Source organism: Panthera leo, chromosome A3 (assembly GCF_018350215.1).
Source record: "Panthera leo isolate Ple1 chromosome A3, P.leo_Ple1_pat1.1, whole genome shotgun sequence".
NCBI classification, from domain to species: Eukaryota; Metazoa; Chordata; class Mammalia; order Carnivora; family Felidae; genus Panthera; species Panthera leo.
The window spans coordinates 11296092-11316652 of NC_056681.1; the positions used below are offsets into that span (position 1 = coordinate 11296092).

Sequence of the window (20561 nt, forward strand, 5' to 3'; positions counted from 1 at the left end):
CGGCCGACGACAGTGCCCTTAGGCACGAGGGCAGCTGAGGCTGGGACAGGTGCCACCCTCCCTGCCTAGTGGTGGTGGAAGGTTGTATCTGCCTCTCAGGGCTGGTTCCGGGCTGACCAGCAGAGGACAGAAAATGCGGATTCTGCTTTCCGGTTTGAGCTGGCTAGCAGAGGGGCTCCACTGAGGCCCCTCTTGACGGTGAGTGGAATATGGCACAAAGCTAGTGGGTGCTGGGAAGAGGCAGTATGGGGAAGTGATCATCGGTGACACTTCTGGTGGCTTCAGTTCAGCTCCAATCACTGATCGTCCGCGTGACCTGGGATGAGTCACTTCACATCTCTATGCCTCAGTTTCTCCACCCAGCTCACTCAACCAATCATAGCGCTTATTCACAAGGCTGTGAAGGGAATATTAACTATATCCGTTCATGTCAAGGTCTTACCGTAGCACCTGGAACATGGTACACATCCAGTGGAATGTTAGCTATTATCACTATTACTAACGATGAGGGGCCCCTGGGTGGCTCAGTCAGTTGGCACTCTGTCTCTCCCTCCCTCTCTGACCCTCCCCCACTCGTGTTGTCTCTTTTCTCTTTTTTTTCCCTTTTTAATGTTTATTTATTTTCGAGAGACAGAGAGACAGAGCACGAGTCGGGGAGGGGCAGAGAGAGAGGCAGACACAATCTGAAGCAGGCTCCGGGCTCTAAGCTGTCAGCACAGAGCCCGACGAAGGGCTCGAACTCATGAACCATGAGATCATGACCTGAGCTGAAGTCAGACACTAAACTGACTGAGCCACCCAGGTGCCCTTGTCTCTCTTTCAAAATACATAAGCTTAAAAAAAATAAACAATGATGAACCCGGAGCACCTGGGTGGCTCAGTCGGTTAAGCACCCAACTCTTGATTTCGGCTCAGTTCATGATCTCACGGTCTGTGGGATAGAACTCCACGTCAGGCTCTGCACTGACAGCATGGAGCCTGCTGGGGATTCTCTCTCTCCTTCTCTCTCCGCCCCTCCCCTGCTCACACATGCATGCTCTCTCTCAAAATAAATAAATAAGCTTAAAAAAAAAAATGATGCCTGACTACGGACCACCTTCATCCTTGGACCAAAGAACATAAAAGATGTAGTCACAAATGATCAGTTAGGTAGCCCAAGGGGTCCAGCGTGGGCACCGGGACATGGTGGGGTACGGGCCGACTGGCAGTAGGCATAGGTGTTTACTGGATACAAGAGTATGGACGCCTCCAGTTTGTCTCAACTGTTAGTACTGCCTGGAAAGGACATCACCTTTCACCTCCGTGACAGAACGCATCACCTCCTCCGGCCAGCACCACTTCTAGAATGGTTTCCAGTCTCACTTATTTTCATCCAAATTCTCCTGATTTTTTGCCTCCTTTCCCTTCAAGTCTCACCACACCTTTGTTGACCACATGGGCCCTCAGTGCCCACTCACTTTCCTGAACTCCTCTTCCTCCTGCTGCCTAAACCGGACACATCTGCGCTCCAGCCAGAGCCTCAGACAACAGCCCCAGGCCTCCCGGCTGGCCAACTAGGTCTCTCATCCTGCAAGTTGGGCATGAGGGCCAGGCCTCACAGGGGCGGCTCCCACCAGGTCCCAGCCTGCCACCTTCCCCACCTCCCATCACCCTAGTTTAGGATGGGTCTCAGGGACTGAAAAATCATGTAAGTGGGGCACCTGGGCGGCTTGGTCTGTTGAGCGTCCGACTTCGGCTCAGGTCACGATCTCACGGCTCCTGAGTTCGAGCCCCACGTCGGACTCCGTGAAGACGGCTCAGGGCCTGGAGCCTGCTTCAGATTCTGTCTCTGTCTCACTCTGCCCTCCCCTGCTCATGCTCTGTCTCTCTCCCTCTCTCTCTCAAATATAAATAAACGTTAAAAAAATCTTTTTTAAATCCTATAAAATCTGAAAGGAGACACAGCAACTTAGCCAACACTTCACTGTGAAGGTAACAGAGGCACCTTTGCCATCATTCTCTATAGTTCCACATCACTGGCTTAAAAAAAAAAAGACTATAGACTTGTATTATTTGCATCATGAACACTGAAAATAAAAAATGGGCAGGGTTTTCTTGGTTTTGTAGCTTGGAAAATGTTTCACTCCTACTGTCTAGAGGTATAACTTTGGGGCCAGGTTACTTCAGTCCCTTTTATAAATCCCAGGGCAAAGGGTGACGTGCAGGCAGCTAGATATGTCCATGGTACCACCTGACAAAACAGAGAGACCTTCAGATGTGCCAAGTAACTGCTAGGGCACGGGGGTGGGGAAGGCAGTGGTGTAAAAGTTTCCATGGTGATATCCTGGCGCTCCATTTGACTTTATACCCCTATCTATCTTTGCTTTGGACTGCCCAACCCCACACCAAAGTTGAACGGCTGAAATCAGGAAGTAAAAAACTTGGCTTCTTCTAAAAAGAGAAGTTACCAAGAAGCTGCTTTTCCCTCAACCTCTTCCCGCCAGCTTGCCACCACCAGGATCTCCTTCCTTATCACTCTACCCCAACCACCCCAGGGGTGCTGGGAAGACTTTGACCTGAGGCCTTGTAAAGGCCCGCCCCCTGTGCATACACCAAGAACTTCCTGAATGGGTCCCAGGACTGAACACAGCATGGCTGTTGTTCTGTACACTGGGAGGCACTCAGACTGACTGTCCTCATGGACAGAGAGGAGGGGAACAGGACAAGACAGGGCAGTAAAGCAGGGCCACGGTAGATTTGCTCTGACCCAGCTCCCTGCCCTAAAGCAGCCTCTGTTCATATGCTTTCTGGCTTCACCGTTATTTTAATCTCTAAATGTTAAACAGAAGTACGACGTTCAAAATCACCCTATATGCCAAAGCCATATAAAAGAACGATAAACTGGGACTCCTGGGTGGCTCAGTCGGTTAAGCGTCCTACTTCAGCTTAGGTTATGATCTCGCAGTTCGTGGGTTTGAGCCCCGTGTCAGGCTCTGTGCTGACAGCTCGGAGCCTGGAGCCTGCTTCTGATTCTGCGTGTGTGTCTCTCTCTCTGCCCCTCCCCTGCTCACGCTCTGTCTCTCTCACTCTCAAAAATAAACAAGCACTAAAAAAAAATTTTAATAAATTTTTTTTCATGTTTATTTATTCTTGACAGAGAGCGACAGAGCGTGAGCAGGGGAGGGGCAGAGACAGAGGGAGACACAGAACCCGAAGCAGGCTCCAGGCTCTGAGCTGTCAGCACAGAGCCCGACGCAGGGCTCGAACCCACAGACTGCGAGATCATGACCTGAGCCGAAGTCGGAATGCTCAACCGACTGAGCCACCCAGGTGCCCCCCAAAATTTTTTTTTAAAGAATGATAAACTGATATAGAACGAGAAAGCAAAAATTATGATTAAAAAACAGAGAGAGAGGGGCGCCTGGGTGGCTCAGTTGGTTGAGCTTCCAACTTCGGCTCAAGGTCATGATCTCGGCAGTTCATGAGTTCGAGCCCCTCATGGGGCTCTGTGCTGACAGCTCAGAGCCTGGAGCCTGCTTCGGATTCTGTATCTCCTTCTCTCTGCCCCTTCCCTACTCATGCGCTCTCTCTGTCTCTCAAAAATGAATAAACGTTAAAAAAAAAAAAAAATAAACACTCCAGTAGTTTCCCCTTGCTGTTTGATTAAGACAGTGAGTAACATAGGGGCACCTGGATGGCTCAGTCAGTTGAGCATCCAACTTTGGCCCAGGTCCTGGTCTCACAGTTGGTGGGTTCGAGCCCTGTGTCGGGCTCTGTGCTGACAGCTCAGAGCCTACAGCCTGCTTCAGATTCTGTGTCTCCCTCTCTCTCTGCCCCTCCCCCGCTCATGCTCTGTCTCTAAAAAAAAAAAAATGATAAACATTAAAAAAAAAAATTAAAAAAAAAAAGAGAAACACAGAGTGTTTAGAGCAACTTACAGGTAACAGACTAAGACTTGAGAAAATTAAGTAAAAAGAAATTTCTTTATCGTCTTTCCTAGATACCCGTGGTCTTGGGGTCATATGCCAGTAAGTGTTTCACAAGAAGATCAAGTGTTAGATCATTTTTATGATTTGTTCCCATAAAAATGTCAAAAGCCAATGGGAATTTTGAACGGTTTTGCATGCTTGTCCACATAATCTAAGGATGCTTTTTTTTCTGGGCCAAAGAATGAGGACCATGCTGAGAAATTCTGAGTAGCTACCTGGGCAGAGATTACTGGTCTACTGCTAACCCTCTTCAATTATGGAATCAACACAGGTACGGGCGCTTCTCTTGCCACGGCTCTGCTGCCTCTATCAACAGACCACAGGCAGTTGTGGCATTTCGTGCTGTTTTCCAGAAGCCCAGCAAGTGGCATACTTCCCAGAAAAGACGCGGGTGACAACCAACCTGAATCTCTGAAGGAAGATTCTTTTCCTTCCTCGTTGCTGTTTTGGATTGCGTAAAACCTGACCTTTGAAAGGATGCGGTGGATCTTATTTGAGGTATAAATGACAGTACTCTAAAGTTCTTAGGCTGATATCAAGTAAGGCCAAGAGCCATTAAAAAAATGTGGACAATCCATTCACCTGCGTAAGAATGTAACTCCTTTGGGCTTCGTCCATCTTTATCAAACTGGCATTGATGTAGTCATTATCTTCTTGATGTAGTTTAATCCGACTGTGGTCAACTGAAAGGCAAACCAGAACTCAAAGGTTAGTCCTGGAGGACCAAAGTGTCTACACAGGCAGCGCACTCCATGGGGAAAGTGAAAAAGGTGAGTTGGTGGCATTAAGGGCGTTCACACTGGCTGAGGCCATGGTGTTTTAATTGAGATTAGTCATCACTACGGGGACAACTTAGTATTTTGAGAAAGGTTTCTGGAAGTGTTTCAAAGCTAATGCTAAATAGTAACAGACAAACTACATTAAAACATGGGTTATGTCCTAACTGGGCAACCTGTTCTTAGGTCAGATCTTCCTTATCACTGCGCCACAAATCAGGAGATTATGGGGAGAGGGTGTCAAGGGATCTGTTCTCAGATGCCTAATATATATTTTTACTAGGTAATCAAATATAGTGGCTTCAATCTTTAAGAGAAAAAAATCCACCAAAAATTTCACCTAGCCCCTACAGCTCTAGTTGGTACAATGAGCTGCAGTTGGTAGGATTTATGATCATTATCTCCACCTACCCTGTGTCTAATGGATTGAAGATGAAAATGACCTAAATATAGAGTGGTGTGAGAAGTGATATCTTTAATTCCTTCATATAAGGTTTTTTGTTTTTGTTTCTTTTAAGTTTCAAGTGTAACATATACTTAAGTGATTCTAAATATTTCAAATTCAGAAACCGTCATGACCAAAGACATTTAAAAGAGAGTTTTTCACTGGAAAAACTAAACCCTGAATCCAAAACTCTGAAGGTACATTAAATGTAATTGTCAGAATAGGTTTTTTTCTCATTTAATTTTTTTTTCTGCGGGGGGGGGATAGAAGGCAAAGAGAGGGAGAGCGGGAGAGAGAGGGGGAGGGAGGGAGGGAGGGGGAGAGAGAGAGGGAGAGAGAGAGAGAGAGAGAGAGAGAGAGAGAGAGAGAGAGAGAGAGATTGAATCCCAAGCAGGCTCCATGCGCAGCATGGAGCCTGACACAGGGCCTGATCCTACAACCCCAGGATCACGACCGAGCCAAAACCAAGAGTCCAATGCGCAACTGACTGAGCCCCCCAGGCGCCCCCCAGAATGGTTTTTAAAAAGAAATTCTCACTTGGAAGTTCTGTCCCAGGTTACTGAAAACACATGGCCACTTTTTTCCCCCTTTTACCATGACTTTGTCCCAAAAGCAGTGCTTCCCTGAGGCCACTTTCCTTATCCTGCCAGTGCAACTAACAAGAGCAGGTGGGCATTTTTATTTCTGGTTTGACACGAGGGATGATGAACTCGGGTGACCGCTCATGAATAGTATCTTTTCTTCCCTAGCCCAACGGGAAAGGACAAGTTAACGGGGACACATGGTTTGGGGCTTTTTGTTGTAAAAGATTTCTAAGAAGGGGTGCCTGGCGGCGGGGGGGAGGGGGGCAGTTGGTTAAGGGTTCAACTTCGGCTCAGGTCGTGACCTCACGGTTTGGGAGTTTGAGTCCCGCATCAGGATTTCTGCTGTCAGCACAGATCCTCTGTCTCCCTCTCTCTCTGCCCCTCCCTTGCTCATGCACTCTCTCTCTCTCTCTCTCAAGATTAAATAAACATTAAACATTTTTTTAAAAGATTTCTAAGAAATGTTTTGAAAAATTAGCCACCATTTGGAAGAATGTTTCTCATCAGAGAGGAGTAATACAACTTGGGATAGTTCGGTAGCATTTAAGTCATGGAGACAAAAGATCCCCCAAAAGGCTATGAGACCATACAACTCCTTGGTGGGTTAGAAGACTGGGCTCCCACAGCACCGGGTGACCCTGGAAAAACAACTCCTCTGAGAGCTGCTGGGGCTTTTTCAAAGTTGCCAAACGGAAGACAGACGACAAGCTCACTTTCTACCTTGACTCATTCTCCCCCGATCCCCCATGGCCCTAAAAAGCCAATTATCTGTCCTGCTGGATAGTGGAGGTGGGGGAAAAAAAGAAAAACTGGGAGGGACACCGGGGTGAAAAAGCTGCGAGTTGTTTCCCGGGAAGAATATTTCAAATGCTGTGTTTTCTCTGTGGAAAACTGGCTCAGGAATCCATTTAGAGGAGTCCTGAGGAGAAAGCAGAAGAGGAGTATTAAGACGACATTACTCCGTCGTACTGCAGAGCAAAGCTGGGGGGGGGGGGGGGGGGGGGGGGGGGAGGTGTCCTCGCTCCGCGTGAAGGACGCCGACAGGACTGCTCTGTGACACACGGCGCAGCTGGCCGGGACCTCACAGCACCGTCACCGGAGGAGAGCGCTGTTTCTTTGCTAAAGCCCACTAGGTGCCACGGCCGCGACACGCTTAGCCAAGGGCGTCGGGGGCTGGAGCGCAATCACGTGCCACCTGACGCCCTCCACCGCGGCCGCCCCTGGCGTGCGCCTTCCGCTCGCCCGTCAGCAACCGCCTCGAGCGCAGCCAGCCTTTATGAGCGAGACACGGAACCAAGCGGCTCGTGCTATTCTAGTTCACCTTCACGGAGTCCTGAGACCCGCGCGGCTCCCGCTTTACTGAAGACCGGAGAAGGGAACCGTTCGCCCGAAGCCGCACGGCTTGCAGGCGGCAGGCTGAGACGCACCCCCGGGCAGGGAACCGGGGCAGCGCTCACGGGCGGACCGCGTGGTGCCAGCCTAGGCGCACCTCCGCTCCCCTCCCCGGAACCTGCTGCTGTACAACTGGGGGGCGGGGGGGGCGGGGGGGGGGGGAGCGCTGCCAACTCCCCTGGAAAGCACTGAGCAGCGGCACCCACTGCCGCGGGGCAGGCGTGACTTCGCAGGCATGCGGGAAGTGCCAGCGTGAGCGATGACGGCCGGAGTCGTCCGTGTCCCTGGCAGATGGAAGGGACCGCCACGGGGGACGGTGGCAGCCACAACCCTCCCTGACGGACAGGGTCTAGAAACCCGGGAGGGGAGGCAAAAGGTTCTGTGGGGCCTAGAGGAAACGGCAAAGGTCGTGCTCTTCACTCAGCTCCAGTTTTTCTCGCTTTACCCAAATTCTAACATGGTTAGTTCTTTCCTTTTGAGAGAGCAGCAGATTCAGAGCCGGTCACTCCGAAGGCGGAGGTTGTCAGAGGCAGGCACAATGAGAGCTAATGGCAAGAAAGGGCTAGAAGACCGGTGCTGGCGGTAGGGGTGGGACGTGAGGAGCAGAGCTGTCTTCAGTGGAGGGGGACCGGCTCCGGCTCCTTAATGCCCGGGCGGGGCACCGTCACAGTTCAGTATGACGCTCACTCGGGGTCTAATAACGCTGTTGCTGAGTCATCCAGAAAAGGTTATATTGTGCCCACTCTACTCTGCTTCAGCTGGTAGGAAAAGGATTCATCATAAAAATAGTCAAAGCTAAAAACGGTGCTTTGAACTCAGCTGCATTTTCCAGAAACTGAAATCTTACTCCTTCTACAATCGTGGAAAAAATGAACCATCACTGTAAGTCTCTAATGCCTTTATAATAGGAAACAATCAAGTCATAAACCTCTACTGCTATCAATCTGTTGCCAAACCCTGGGGCTCAAGGGGTCCTGACTGAGAAGCCGACGCAGTGGAAGCAGTGAGACTGGTAATGGCGATGTGAATACTTACAGGGACTGACATCTCTGTACCTGTTTCGGTTTTTGTTCTTAGGAAGCTTGGCCACTCTACATGGGAAATCACTGGCTTCGTGTCGGATATCCTGCAAAGAAAAAAAAAGTTAAAGAAAAAGATAAAGAGTTCTCTTCTGAACTCTCTCGCACCAGGAATCCATCCAGACGTTTGACCGAGCACGGGCTATGTGCCAGGCACTGAGAAGACCCAGTAGAGAAACACACATCAAAGAGAGCTGGGCAGTGTGGGAAATGCAAGGTGATAATTCAGAGGCACGTACAAGGTCATGAGAGGAAAACAGAAGAGGAACAACCACATGGCCACAGTGGGAGGAAGGCGTGGGGCTGGGAGCTGGAAAGACGCGGAAGACAGCAGGGAGATGCAAAGGAGCGGGGCGGGGAGGGGAGGGGGCGCATTTCGTTCGGGAACATCCGGCCCAGCGAAGGCTGGAGTGCACATCTTCTGCAAGGAGCAGTGAGGGGCTGGCGGGAGCAACGACAGACGGCTGGAGCACGTGGGTGGGTAGGCCAGATCGCGGAGAGCCTTGAACGTCATGCCTGGGAGTTCCATCTGTAACCTTGTGTAAAGCTACAATTGTTGAGGGCAGATAAAATGCACCTTTATGCCAACAACTATTCGACTGCTTTCCCAGGAGACGGACAAATGCCACTATACCAAACGGGTCGGAAAGAGAAAGTGCCTTGATTAACAGCAAGCGTCTGGAGTAACAGAAGACCCAAAGTATGCCTCCTGCTGATCACACACATCTAACTTTGCTTTCCTAAAACACCACTATACTCCCATTTAGAAATCTTTTCTTCTTAACTTGTATTTTATTATTATTAAAAGATAAGCTCGTACAACAATGTACATGTACTTACTGCCACTAAACCGTACACCTAAGAATGGTTACAGTGGTAAATTTTGTTAGTATATTTCACTACAATTTAAAAAAAAAAAAAAAAAGACAAACTCACAAGGGAGAACAAGAGAAGACAGCAACAACAGAATTTTGGAAGCTGGGAATCTTATTAGTAGCTGGCAGGTCTGAGAAAGCTCGATTACAAGCCAGCAATGGGGAAAAGCAGCGAACCACCCTGATTTCCAGCACAGACTCCTGCAGAGGCTCAGAAGTGCCGCCTCTGGATGGAAGGATGGGATTCGCCACAGGGCTCAGGGCTGGGGCTGTCTGGGAAGAAAGGGATCTCCACCAACCCCGCCGTACCCCTTCCGCGCTGCTGGGTGACTGCCACCACGCACCACAGAACTCTGGAGAATCATTTCTTGGAGGACGTAAATCAGGAGGCAGAGTGCTTTCTAGGTGATGTGAGCAGACAAGAGGAAGGACCGGAAGATACTATCACCAGGGCACATAACCAACAACCAATCAACAGCCCCGCTAGAGGGCTCGCGCCTGGGTCAGGGATGATGAGCCCCTTCCACCTGTCAGAGCTCTGAATCTGCCCTGTGAGCCCCGACTCTTCATCACGCACAGACAACCACTGATTCTAAGATTTAAGAGGAAAGCCTCTAATATCAAATAGATTTACAAGAAAAATGACAGGGAAAAAAGCCCCTTGGAAGAAATAAACTGCAGAGAAAACAAACTTTAAAAAAGAGATGAATATATTCAGTAAGATAAGAAAAGATACTGTATCCATGAATTAAGAACAAGATGTTAGGTAAAGGTAGAAGAAAATCCTCCCAGAAAGGAAAGCACCACCTATCCCCCAAAAACCCCCGATAGAAAACTAGGCAAAACAAAATACAAAGAAAAAAAAAAAAAAAAACAAAAAAACGAATAGTTCAAGGAAATCTTCAGACCTATCAAGTGTTCATCATAGTAAGAACAGATCTATACTAAGGCACATTAATACGTGATTCCAGAATCTCTCAAAGAAAATGTCCTATAAGTCCCTGAAAAGAAAAAATAATGCACTTTCAAAGGATAAGGTCATCAGAATGACTTCAGACTTTGCCAGAACACTGAAAGCAAGACAGCAATGGAGCAATGCCTTTAGAATCTGAAGCAAAATGATCTCCAACCTAGAATTCTATATCCAGCCCAACTGTCATCAAGTGAGAAGGTGTAATAAAAACATTGCACAGAGGCAGATGTCAAACACCTTACCACCCATGCTTCTGGTCCTCAGCAATCCACTGAGCATCAGGTCTTCCAAGTGAGGGAAGAAATAAGCCCAGAAAGAGAAAAATAGAAGATGTAGTAAAGAAAAAACAAAAAACAACCAAAAACCTGACACAAGAGCAAAGGCAAAGGCAATTTCCAAAGAAACTGTGGAGGGAGGTGTTCGCAGGATGATGAGTATATACCAGACCTCGGAGCAAGGGGGCCAGACTGGAGCAGTGTGACTCGAGAGACTGAATGGGTCAATGACATGCCTTTGTCCACTGTACCCACCATGACTGAATGAAACCACCAGAGAAAAGTAAGGAGAAGACCTGAAATCCAGGAAATAGGGAATCCAATCAAGAAAAGCAGAAGGAGTTCCTAAGATGACAGCTGTGTGTGTCAGGCCCAGAGACCAAACAATCCAAGAGAATGGAGGTGTCTGTCCAGTACAAAAGCCTCTAAGACAAAAACTAAAACCAAGAAATCAGCTGAAATTGCTCTGTCCACTACAGCAGCCACTTCCTGCATGTGGCTCCTGAGAGCATGTAAATAGTAGCAGTCTGAAGTGCATGCACATCAGATTTTGATGACAGTATTCAAAAAGGAAACTGAAGTATCGTAAGTATTTTCAGTGGTGTTCGTTAAAGTAACATTTTGGACATCCTGGGCTAAACGAACTACTATTAATCTCAGCTTCTTTTTACCTTTTTGCCACTAGAAAGGGTGAAATTATACATGTGGGGTGCATTCCTACTGGTCAGTGCTGACTGACCTGGTGGAAAACCGTCCAAGAGGCTACAAGAGGCACGGGAAGAATCAACAGGCAGAAAGAACGCCTCGCGAATCAAAGTACATACGGCAATTATTAACTACGGGAAAACTTTAAAGAGGAAACTACAGGACAATGCTACCTGTGACTATGTGTGTAGGCAAATAATGGAAATGAATATCGTTTTAACCAAAAGGTGTAAGATACTGGGAAAATGGGGAAGGGGAAGCAAAGGGGAGGAAAAAACAGAAAGGATGGCTGTTCAAGAAAATGAAATCCTCTCTGCCTGTGTAAAGGTCTAAATGAATGAATCAGAAAATAAACATTTTCCTTGGAAATAGGGAGACATAGACAAATGAGACTCAGCAGAGTTGAAAATGGTTTCGAGCAAAGAGACTGCGGTAATGGGCTGAGGTGTGGGCAAGAGAGCAACGGCTTTTATCACAGACCTATTATGGTCCTCTTTCGCTTCTCAGATCACGTGTAGATCAACTTGGATTAAAAAAAAAATCCCCCATTCTGCTATTCTACTTATTTAAAGAACTGCAAAATGGCGGGGGGTGTTTTTGACTCACACTACAAATGAACTAATAATTTGAAAAAGCATGTTTACGGATTATAAACCTATCTGAGATTAAGCAAAATAACCCAGCAGAACACACTCATCACATCATTTGTGGATGAAATTAAGCTTGCAGGGAAATGCTATACAACACAGACAAATAACTCAAAGGAGTAAAAATCTAAGTCTCACATTTGTTGTTCTCTTTAACTGGAAGCACGTAGCAGCAGATACAAATTCGGCCTTGGGGGTGGGGGGGTGTGTGTGTGAAAAAACTTGGTCAATCCAGCTGGTGCGACTGAATAAAGACCGAAGAAATAACTGATCCAGTTACACCACTGAACCAGCAAATATTCACTCTGAGGAAATAAGGGCCAAGATATGAGTAACTGTGGGCAACTGATTTTATTCAGCCAAAGGATTATATTAATATATACTGTTTTGTTGCCTGAGGAAGAGGAAGTAGAATTTGGAGTGGTCATTTGGTCAAGATGTTGAGAAAATAAGAGGTATTCATACAATACTTTTTTCAAAATTGATTTTAAAATGAAGGTAAACTCATAAGAGTGAAACGCACAGATCTTAAGTGCAGTAAAGTTTTTCTAACCAACTTTAACCTACAAATAAGAAAATATACCCATTTAAGTGTTTCCCTACATTACAGTATCTATCATATGAGAAATACATGCATGTTCTGAATACAAGCCATTTACGTTTCATTTAGTAAAATAAAACGCCGGGATTACAGTCTTAAACTTGAGGAGTGATAAAGTACCTTTAAAGTTAAAGGCAACTAATAACAGCAGTTTGGAAGTAAAATGGACTGTACCAAAAACCTTCACAGAATTAAAGCAAAATAAGATCTCTGTAATGTAAAACCGTAGTGAAGGTAAGCTAACTTTCCAACAGCTGTAGAAAGAGCAGAACACTGACTAATGAACAAGTTTAAGGAGACTTCCATCGCTAGCATAAAATATCCTTACATCATTTACTATGCTGACCGAGATTAAGTAATCTTAACAAGTGTGTAAAATTTCCACAGAGAAAATAAAATAAAATAAAATAAAATAAAATAAAACCCTTAAAGTGGATGATGAGAAGCTGAATGCCAGGGGAAATGTGGGAGCCAAGAGGGAAATAAAAAACTTGCCATTAAACAGGTTTCCAGAAGCATCCCTTAAAGAGAAATGCCAACATTTCCAAATCAAAGTGTACCTCAGCATTTTAAATGAGACAGGATCTCATTTCATGAAATATACCAACGCAGAACAAATAGATTCTTTACCTACCCTCACCCTCTCTTAGCCAGTTCTTTACTGGCTTTTCAAGAGCCTACTTCATATTCTTAGTGTAGATTTCAGAAATGTGACAGAAGACAACAGCATGTGTAATAGATGTCCAAGGTTCATGCTCTCCTAGAGATAATGCGATAATGGGTTACTGAAGCAGGCTCAAGTTTGGTCAAAGCTTACAGGTAAATGACTGAAATTACATTATCATTTTATACAGGCACTGGGCACTCAAACTGATCTGAATCATCTCCATAGTGAACTATTTTCATGAAGAAAATTAAATTTTTCACGAGAAAAAATTAAATTCTTCCAAAAGTATGACTGAGCTGGGCTAGAAAGTTGTGCTACAAATGCTTGATAAATGATAAACAAAACATCTGCTGAACCAGAAATTCTACACGAGGCAAGGAAGGGAACAGGACAGAAAGTAACATTACCTGAATAATTTCTAAGGCTAGTTCTTGATTCCTATCCTGCCCCACTCATTTAACGAGGTAACCGACAACCTCCCAGTGAATACGAAGGACTCATATACTTAGAAAGCTCCAGTAACAGAACGAATTAGGGCCCAGAGTGAATTGATTTCTGTATGTACTCATGAAAGCTCACCACCCATTATTCAAATACCTCCCAAATCTAATTAGGTGAAGTAAAACTTGGGTGAAAAGCTGACATTGTTTGAGATTTCTAATTTTTATCTTAAAACACACAGGCATAAAAGCCAGCCCAGCCTTGCAGACATAGTTTCCTGTTTATAGTAAGCACATCATTGCGTTAAGTACAGGTTTGGTTTTAACACCCTTTTGTCTTCAGTCCCACAACTGGGTGTCCCTTACTGGCTCCACGGTAAAATGCATTAGTCACTTTTAAACTATTTGACATGTGACGAGGTAGGCAGCATGGCATCCATCAGCAGCTGGGAGGCTGACAGAAGTGCCTGGGTCCTTGCCTCTCCACCCCTCCTAAGCCCAGGCCCAGGCCCAGGCCCAGGCCCAGAGGACTCAACTAGATTTTGTGGACTGAATTAACGAATGGCCCCAAAGGCTCCCAAAAATCAGAGTCCTTGCTTCTACACCAAATGCTTCATTTCATCGTGGGACAGAAATGTACTTGAAAGGGAGGCTGTTTAGCAAATGTCTGATCCAATCCTATTTTCAATCATGTTACAAAATGAAAGTTACTAGAGTAATAATAATTATTATTTTGCTTTGCAATTGGGACATAGAGTCTTACGATAAGATAGCACTGGAATAGCTACTAATACATCGATTCAAAGCGGAAAGGGCTAGCTTTTAATGGTTCTGACAGTGATCTGTTTTAAAAGCCTAAAGGAAGAAAAACCTCCAGGAGTGCTGTGCACTCATCACCAGGACTGAGGTGAACTACCAAGTCCCTCAGCACCTTCAACATCTATATGCCCCCCTACCCCCACTATACAAACGGCGGCCTAATTTGATTTTTCGAGCTGTTGCCTAGTACTTTATGGAGGTCCTGGCTCTCAGAGATGGACAAGGCAAGCTAGATTGAAGGGAAATGCTGACGCGCAGTAAAGGCAAGAATTTAAAATGTAGTAAGTGAGCATACAGGGGTGTACGTTTCCTGGACACTTGCTGCGGCTGCCAGCTGAACAGGGAGATATATATAGAAGCAGGGGGAGGGGGTGCCAGCCTAAAATTTTAAATACCAAATCTTCAAAGGAACATGTGGGACAAATCTTGTTAATCATCAATCTCATTATTAAGGAGAACATAAGATTTCTGTCTGACAAAGTATAGCGTTTCCGTGTAACTCTAAGAAATATAAAAATCATCCAAGTCAGAGGCTAAGGTATTTCGAGTTAAAAGCAATACAGTATTCTCTATATATGGAAGTTACTAGAACGATATTATTTACTACAAAAACCTTAGGAAAATGTCTTTATTATATTTACCTTTATAAAATTGACATACAAGAAACCATATACTCAGTATCATTAAATTTAAGGACAAACTACAACATTTAGATAACAAAGCAAGAGCTTAAAATTTAGCTAACCAATACCAAGGCTGTTTTGGTTTAGGTTTTAAAATGACTATGTATTAGATAAAGAAAGATGCTGAAAAGTAAACCCAGCACCTCCGAATCTTCAGCGGTGCCTGAAAGAGAGCCAGAGAAAGGAGGGAAAACTGGTCAGCACGTAAAAGGCAGCAAGATATACAAAAATCATCCCTGCCAGCATCTGAGGCCGTGTTGGGTCGCTGGTCTGGGGCAAGGTTAAAATAATGGAGCTACAAATCACTAACAGAACAATTATGTCCATCTGGGAAACGACATGGAAAAAAGCAGAATCAAACTGCTTTACAAACCACCACCAGCCCCCCCCCGCCCCCCCAGCAAGGGGATAAGGGATGGGGGGTATGGAATACCCTTCATCAAGTTGGCTAGGGGAACAATCTGGTGGAGAAGGTGGAACAGATTCCACGTGTTGATGTACACCCTCTGCTCTGAATACAAAAAATGGTCAATTACATACAGAGAAAAACACAAAGGCAGAGCTCGGCTCAAACACAGAACAAGAATGAATGCAAAGGAAACAAAAGCCCTCCCACTCAAAATGGCCTGTGCCACAATACCAAAAACACAGAATAGTACTGGTTCTGAAAAAGATAAACCAACAAATCGGCTAGAAAATAAGTCCATCCCCCGTGAAATTTATTATACACCCTGTCAGGCACTTCATAGATAAACGTATTTGAGACCGGGGATAAATGAAGGAATCATTTTTTAAAAAGATGTCATGAGTAAAAAGAGGGAGAAATGAAACCAGAAGAAGTAGATAGGAAAGAACAAATGAGAAATCTTAGAAACGAAATTTAAAAACAGAAACAAAACACAAAACCTCAACGGACAGTTAATAAACGCTATATTGCACACGGTCAAAGGAGGAGTAAATTGAAAGCCAGGAGGGAGGAACAGAGTATGAGAAATAGGACACGTGAAGGAGCAGTTTAGACAGAGGAGGACGGCCACAGGGCAACCTGAACAGTAAGTCAGTACCCAGACGCGGCAGGGTCGGGGTTAAGCTGCAAACTATTAAGGATAAAGAATCTTTAAATTAGAGTATCTTTTGGGAGCTTAACAGAGCTTTAACATTATCACTCCATTTTTAACAACTCCATGGTTACATAGCCATTTAAAGTAAGAGATCTTAAAAACATAGAAAGGGACCCCTGTCACTGATGATGACCCTCGGGCATTTACAAAAGAACAAAGTCACTTTATGTATTTGTGGTTCATAGCTATTTTTGATTCTGTAAGGTCTTATGCAGTTTCAGAACTGAAAATTATTTTCCAGCTGCAGTCATAGGACTCATTTAGAAATGAAGGATCTTACCTTTGAGAAAACCTTGTGATTAGTGAGAGCATATTGACATGGTCTTCTACTACTGAAAACTTTTGACGCAGATAAAATTAATTCCGAAACAACACTGAGTTCACTATAGGAAGCTACTGCGACCTTTACGTTATTTGTACATGAAATAGAATCATTAACAAAGAGGTATAAAAACTGCTTTTTTAAGTGTCACGGACTCTAAACTTCATTTTCACAGTCCTAAGAATACTTTTTTTTTTAAATCACTTACGTTTTCTGTTAAATGTCATGACTTTCACCTTGGGCAGAAATCAATAGGCAGAAAATGAATCAGACTTACAGTAATTGATGTCAATAAAACACACTGGAACCAGTACCTTTTTAAATGCTGAGAACCACAAAGCCATTCCTGTAAGAGAACAGTCTCAAAAACGGAACCTACTTTCGCTTCTGTTTTGTTTACCTTCTGCTTTCCATAAGGACAGTTTAAGTACTTCACTCAGGCCCTGGGGTTCTGGCACTCTGCTGGCGGACAGGGCTACAGTTGAGTAAGGACACAAGTCCTGGCAGACACATGAAAGCGGAAGGCTCACACCTTCCTTTACAGGGAACCAGACTGCCAACCACCAGCTTCCTCCTCCCTGGTTAATTTCCCTAAGCTCAGGGGTCACAGGGAGGGACCTTAGGAACCCAAACAATATTCCCACTCTGAAACGACGGAGAACAACGCTTATAAAATTGCTAGGATACTCCCGTGGATAATTGAGGAGTGTGAACAGGAGGCAAACACAACATCAAAATGAGAACAGCGCTGGTTAAGAATTTCTTTAATATTCCAAGTTTCTGTTGCCTGAACCAAGGCTTCTGCATTATCATCGCCAAACAAGTAAATTTTCTAAATACTTTCTAGATGTAATATGCTTTTCCAGACACCATTATGAGGATCAGGATGAAGAAGGAAGGTATTACCAATGCCTAAAAGCACTATGAAGTGATTAGTTCTTCAGTGAGGCCATAAAAATAAAGTGAGAATTTGGGGAAGAGAGGAAGCAGGTAACCACGCTCTCCCATATGGCTTTCCAAAGAACTCTGTGTAAGGATTAAGGAAGCAAGGCTTAGATTCACTATGAGTCCCTTCAACTCATCTAAGTATCTACTGAGTACTGATTATGTGGCAGTACATATAAGGATGTACTAAGGATACAAAGAAGAACAAGAGAGGCAAAGTCCTGCCATCACGGACCTTGCATTCCCCTAGGGAAGACTGCCAGATAAACAGATGCTCGATTTGAGCTAGGTGCTGTCATGTGGACCTCTCACAAACACATCTGGGACGACTCATCAGGGGTATACAGGATTAACAAGAACACAGGCAGATTAAAGCCCCCAAGCAATTGGACGTTATTCCACCTACTCCCCCCTCCCCACCGTCAGGGTCTGAACACTCTTGGGAAGGCGGAATGACTGGCTCAAAAGCCCCTGCCTCTACGGGCACCTGCATCTGTCTTTTTTGCTTCTTCCTGTGGATTAAGTTTAGGGTTCCAGCACTGAAATGTGCCTGAGAGCAACAGTACCACACTACAGGTAAAAAATCACATGCATCAGACATTATGGGCAATTTAAAGATAACCTGATCTAAGCACAGATTTCTCATCTTTTTTCTTTAGACCTTAATTCATAAGTGAGATGCAACCCCACAGACATAAAGCTAATTTAAGGATGTTGCTACACAAACAGCAAAGGTCCCCAAAACTTCAGGGCTTTAGGAGAAAATCTCCTCAGGCCAATTTGTTGAGAGAGGACCCGCTGACAAAAACTGAAGTCATCGGTTTGGCGTCTGTTTACTATTTACCATATCAAGACAAGCTAGTCTTAATATGGGGTTCCAAGAGACAAAAACCCATGTGAGCCCACAGCCCGCAGTTTTGTTTTTGTACCATGAAGTCATGCAACACGCAGAGTTACTTGAAATCACTACCCAAGAAAGCAAGTAACACCATGGGAATGACTTTACAGCCACTTTAACGCAGTTATTTTAAAGTCCCTTATTCATTACATCAGCACTGAAAAGTCGTTAACTAGTGGCACATGTCACACGCACCTACTCCCAACACATCTGGACGAGGAGCAGCACTGGCACATTGCTATAGGCCAGAGGAGCCCTTGAAGCGTTTTTGGAGAAAGGCGCACTCTTTGCTTTGTCAATTCTAGGAGTTTTGACAAATGTATGATGGCATGCACCCACCATTACGATATCAAACAGAGTATTTTCACTGCCCTAAAATCCCCATGCTCTACCTAGTCAGCTGGCCCTCTCTCCCCACAAACCCCCGGTAACCACTGATCTTGTTACCGTCCCGTAGTTTTGCCTACTGCAGAAATGTCATATAGTTGGAGTGACATCCTGTGTAGCCTTTGTCCACCTCGCTTTATTAGGCTGTCTGTTTCTTAACAATATGCAGTGTTCCTGATGGACTCTGGGCACAAGTCCCTTGGTGGTCATATAATGTCACAAGTATCTTCCTCTGGATCATCTGGCTTTTGCTGTGGATCAAACTACCCCAAAACACAGGGCTTACAACAACTGCTTATTTGCTCATGATTCTAGAAGTCAGCCATTTGAGCTGGGCTGGCTTGTCTCTGTTCCATGTGTTACTGACTGGACTCAAATATGCACTTGTGGTCAGCTGGTGGCCCAATGGCCTCACTCACATACAAACCTGATGCTTGGCTAGCTGCTGACAAGGGTGATAAGCAAGAAGTAAGCCACATGTCCTTCATCATCCAACAGGCTAGCCTGAGCTTGTTAACAGAGTAGTGATTGTAGAATTGTCGAAAGCAGCAAGAGAGGGCAAGGCTCAATGTTCAAGTACTTCTTCAGGCCTCTGCTTGTGTTGTGACCACCAGTATTCCATCGGCCAAAGCAAGTCACACAGCCAAACACAAATTCGAAAGTGGTTCTCTGCCTCTTTTTGGGAATCACACTGGGAGGGGCAGGCAGACAGGGGTGGGAGGAATTTGGGGCTACTTCTGCAACCTCATGGTCGCTTTGGATGCACAGAAGTTCTTAATGTCACTGAAGTTCAATTTATCAATCTTTTCCTTTTTATGGTTCGCTTTTTGGGCTGTCTTAAGAAATATTTGCCCATCTCAAGCTCATAGATACATTCACCTACCTTGGTTTTTGAAAATCAAATGAAGAAGAAATACGTTGTCCACTCATTTTAATTTGTATCTTGATTATGCCTCAGAACGTTGGCATAAAACACACAGACAACAATGTCACAGGTCTATCCCTTGCAGCAGCTGTATGCGTGCCCAGGAAGCACAGCTCTCACAGCAGGTGCTAAGTGTCCGCTGGATGATGTACACACAGTGATCTCTGTCTTTTGCCTACCAATCTTTGAGAATATTAGCATTTTTCTTATTCATACAACCTCGATGCATATTTCATTTTTTTAATGTTTGTTTATTTTGAGAGAGTACGTGCACACACGCACATAAGCAGAGGAGAGGCAGAGAGAGAGGGAGACAGAATCCCGAGCAGGCTCAGAGCTGTCAGCAAAGAGCCCGACGTGAGACTCGATCACGTGAGATCACCCACCACCTGAGCTGAAATCAAGAGTTGGACACTTGACGCACTGAGCCATCCAGGCGCCCCAACCTCTTTACATATTTTAAAGCCATCAATTCTGTCAGTGCTGGAAACCACTTTTCCAATTTACTTGTACATTTAAAACCCTTTATGTATGGGAAATGAAATTTAAATGTGGGAGGATGATCAGAAAACTGTCAATATATTAGCAATACAGCAGCTACTGCTAGTTGGCAAGATGATGAATTTTTTTTTTTTTTTCCTATTGCTTTCCCGTATTTCCTACAGGGAATATGCATTGCCTGTGCAATTAGAAGTTTAAAAGTAGTTTTACATTTGTATGCATTCCAATCTATTGACCTTTTCCTGTGCAATTTCCTCTACTGCTCGTAGCAGTAGAAAATCTTTCTTCCTCAATATGGTAATGTCACTTTTCAAAAAAAACATTTAATCTTAATCTATCTGAAGTTTATTTTCCTGCTACAATTATCAACTACACCCATTATTAGCCCTTAAACTTCACACTGAGTCTGGTTCAGTCAGCTTACCAGCTGCACCGCACTTAGTGCAATCTGTGCTTGTGTATTACAGCAGCTCAAATTGTATATTACAGAAAGCTCCTCCTTCCTCTTCCTAAATTCAAACAGTAACAAAACA

The 20561-nt window shown here is 44.9% G+C and overlaps 1 protein-coding gene across 2 annotated transcripts in view; it reads right to left on the minus strand.

Moving 5' to 3' along the window:
• The window catches only part of PTPN1 (protein tyrosine phosphatase non-receptor type 1), a 68887-nt gene that overhangs the window by 16160 nt on the left and 32166 nt on the right, over positions 1-20561 (minus strand). For both annotated transcript variants that reach the window (XM_042930678.1, XM_042930679.1), the window contains exons 2-3: positions 8201-8291; positions 4551-4651 (exon numbers count right to left, since the gene is read on the minus strand). In XM_042930678.1, the coding sequence (XP_042786612.1) occupies positions 4551-4651; positions 8201-8291 (192 nt within the window). The remainder of the gene's footprint in view (positions 1-4550; positions 4652-8200; positions 8292-20561) is intronic.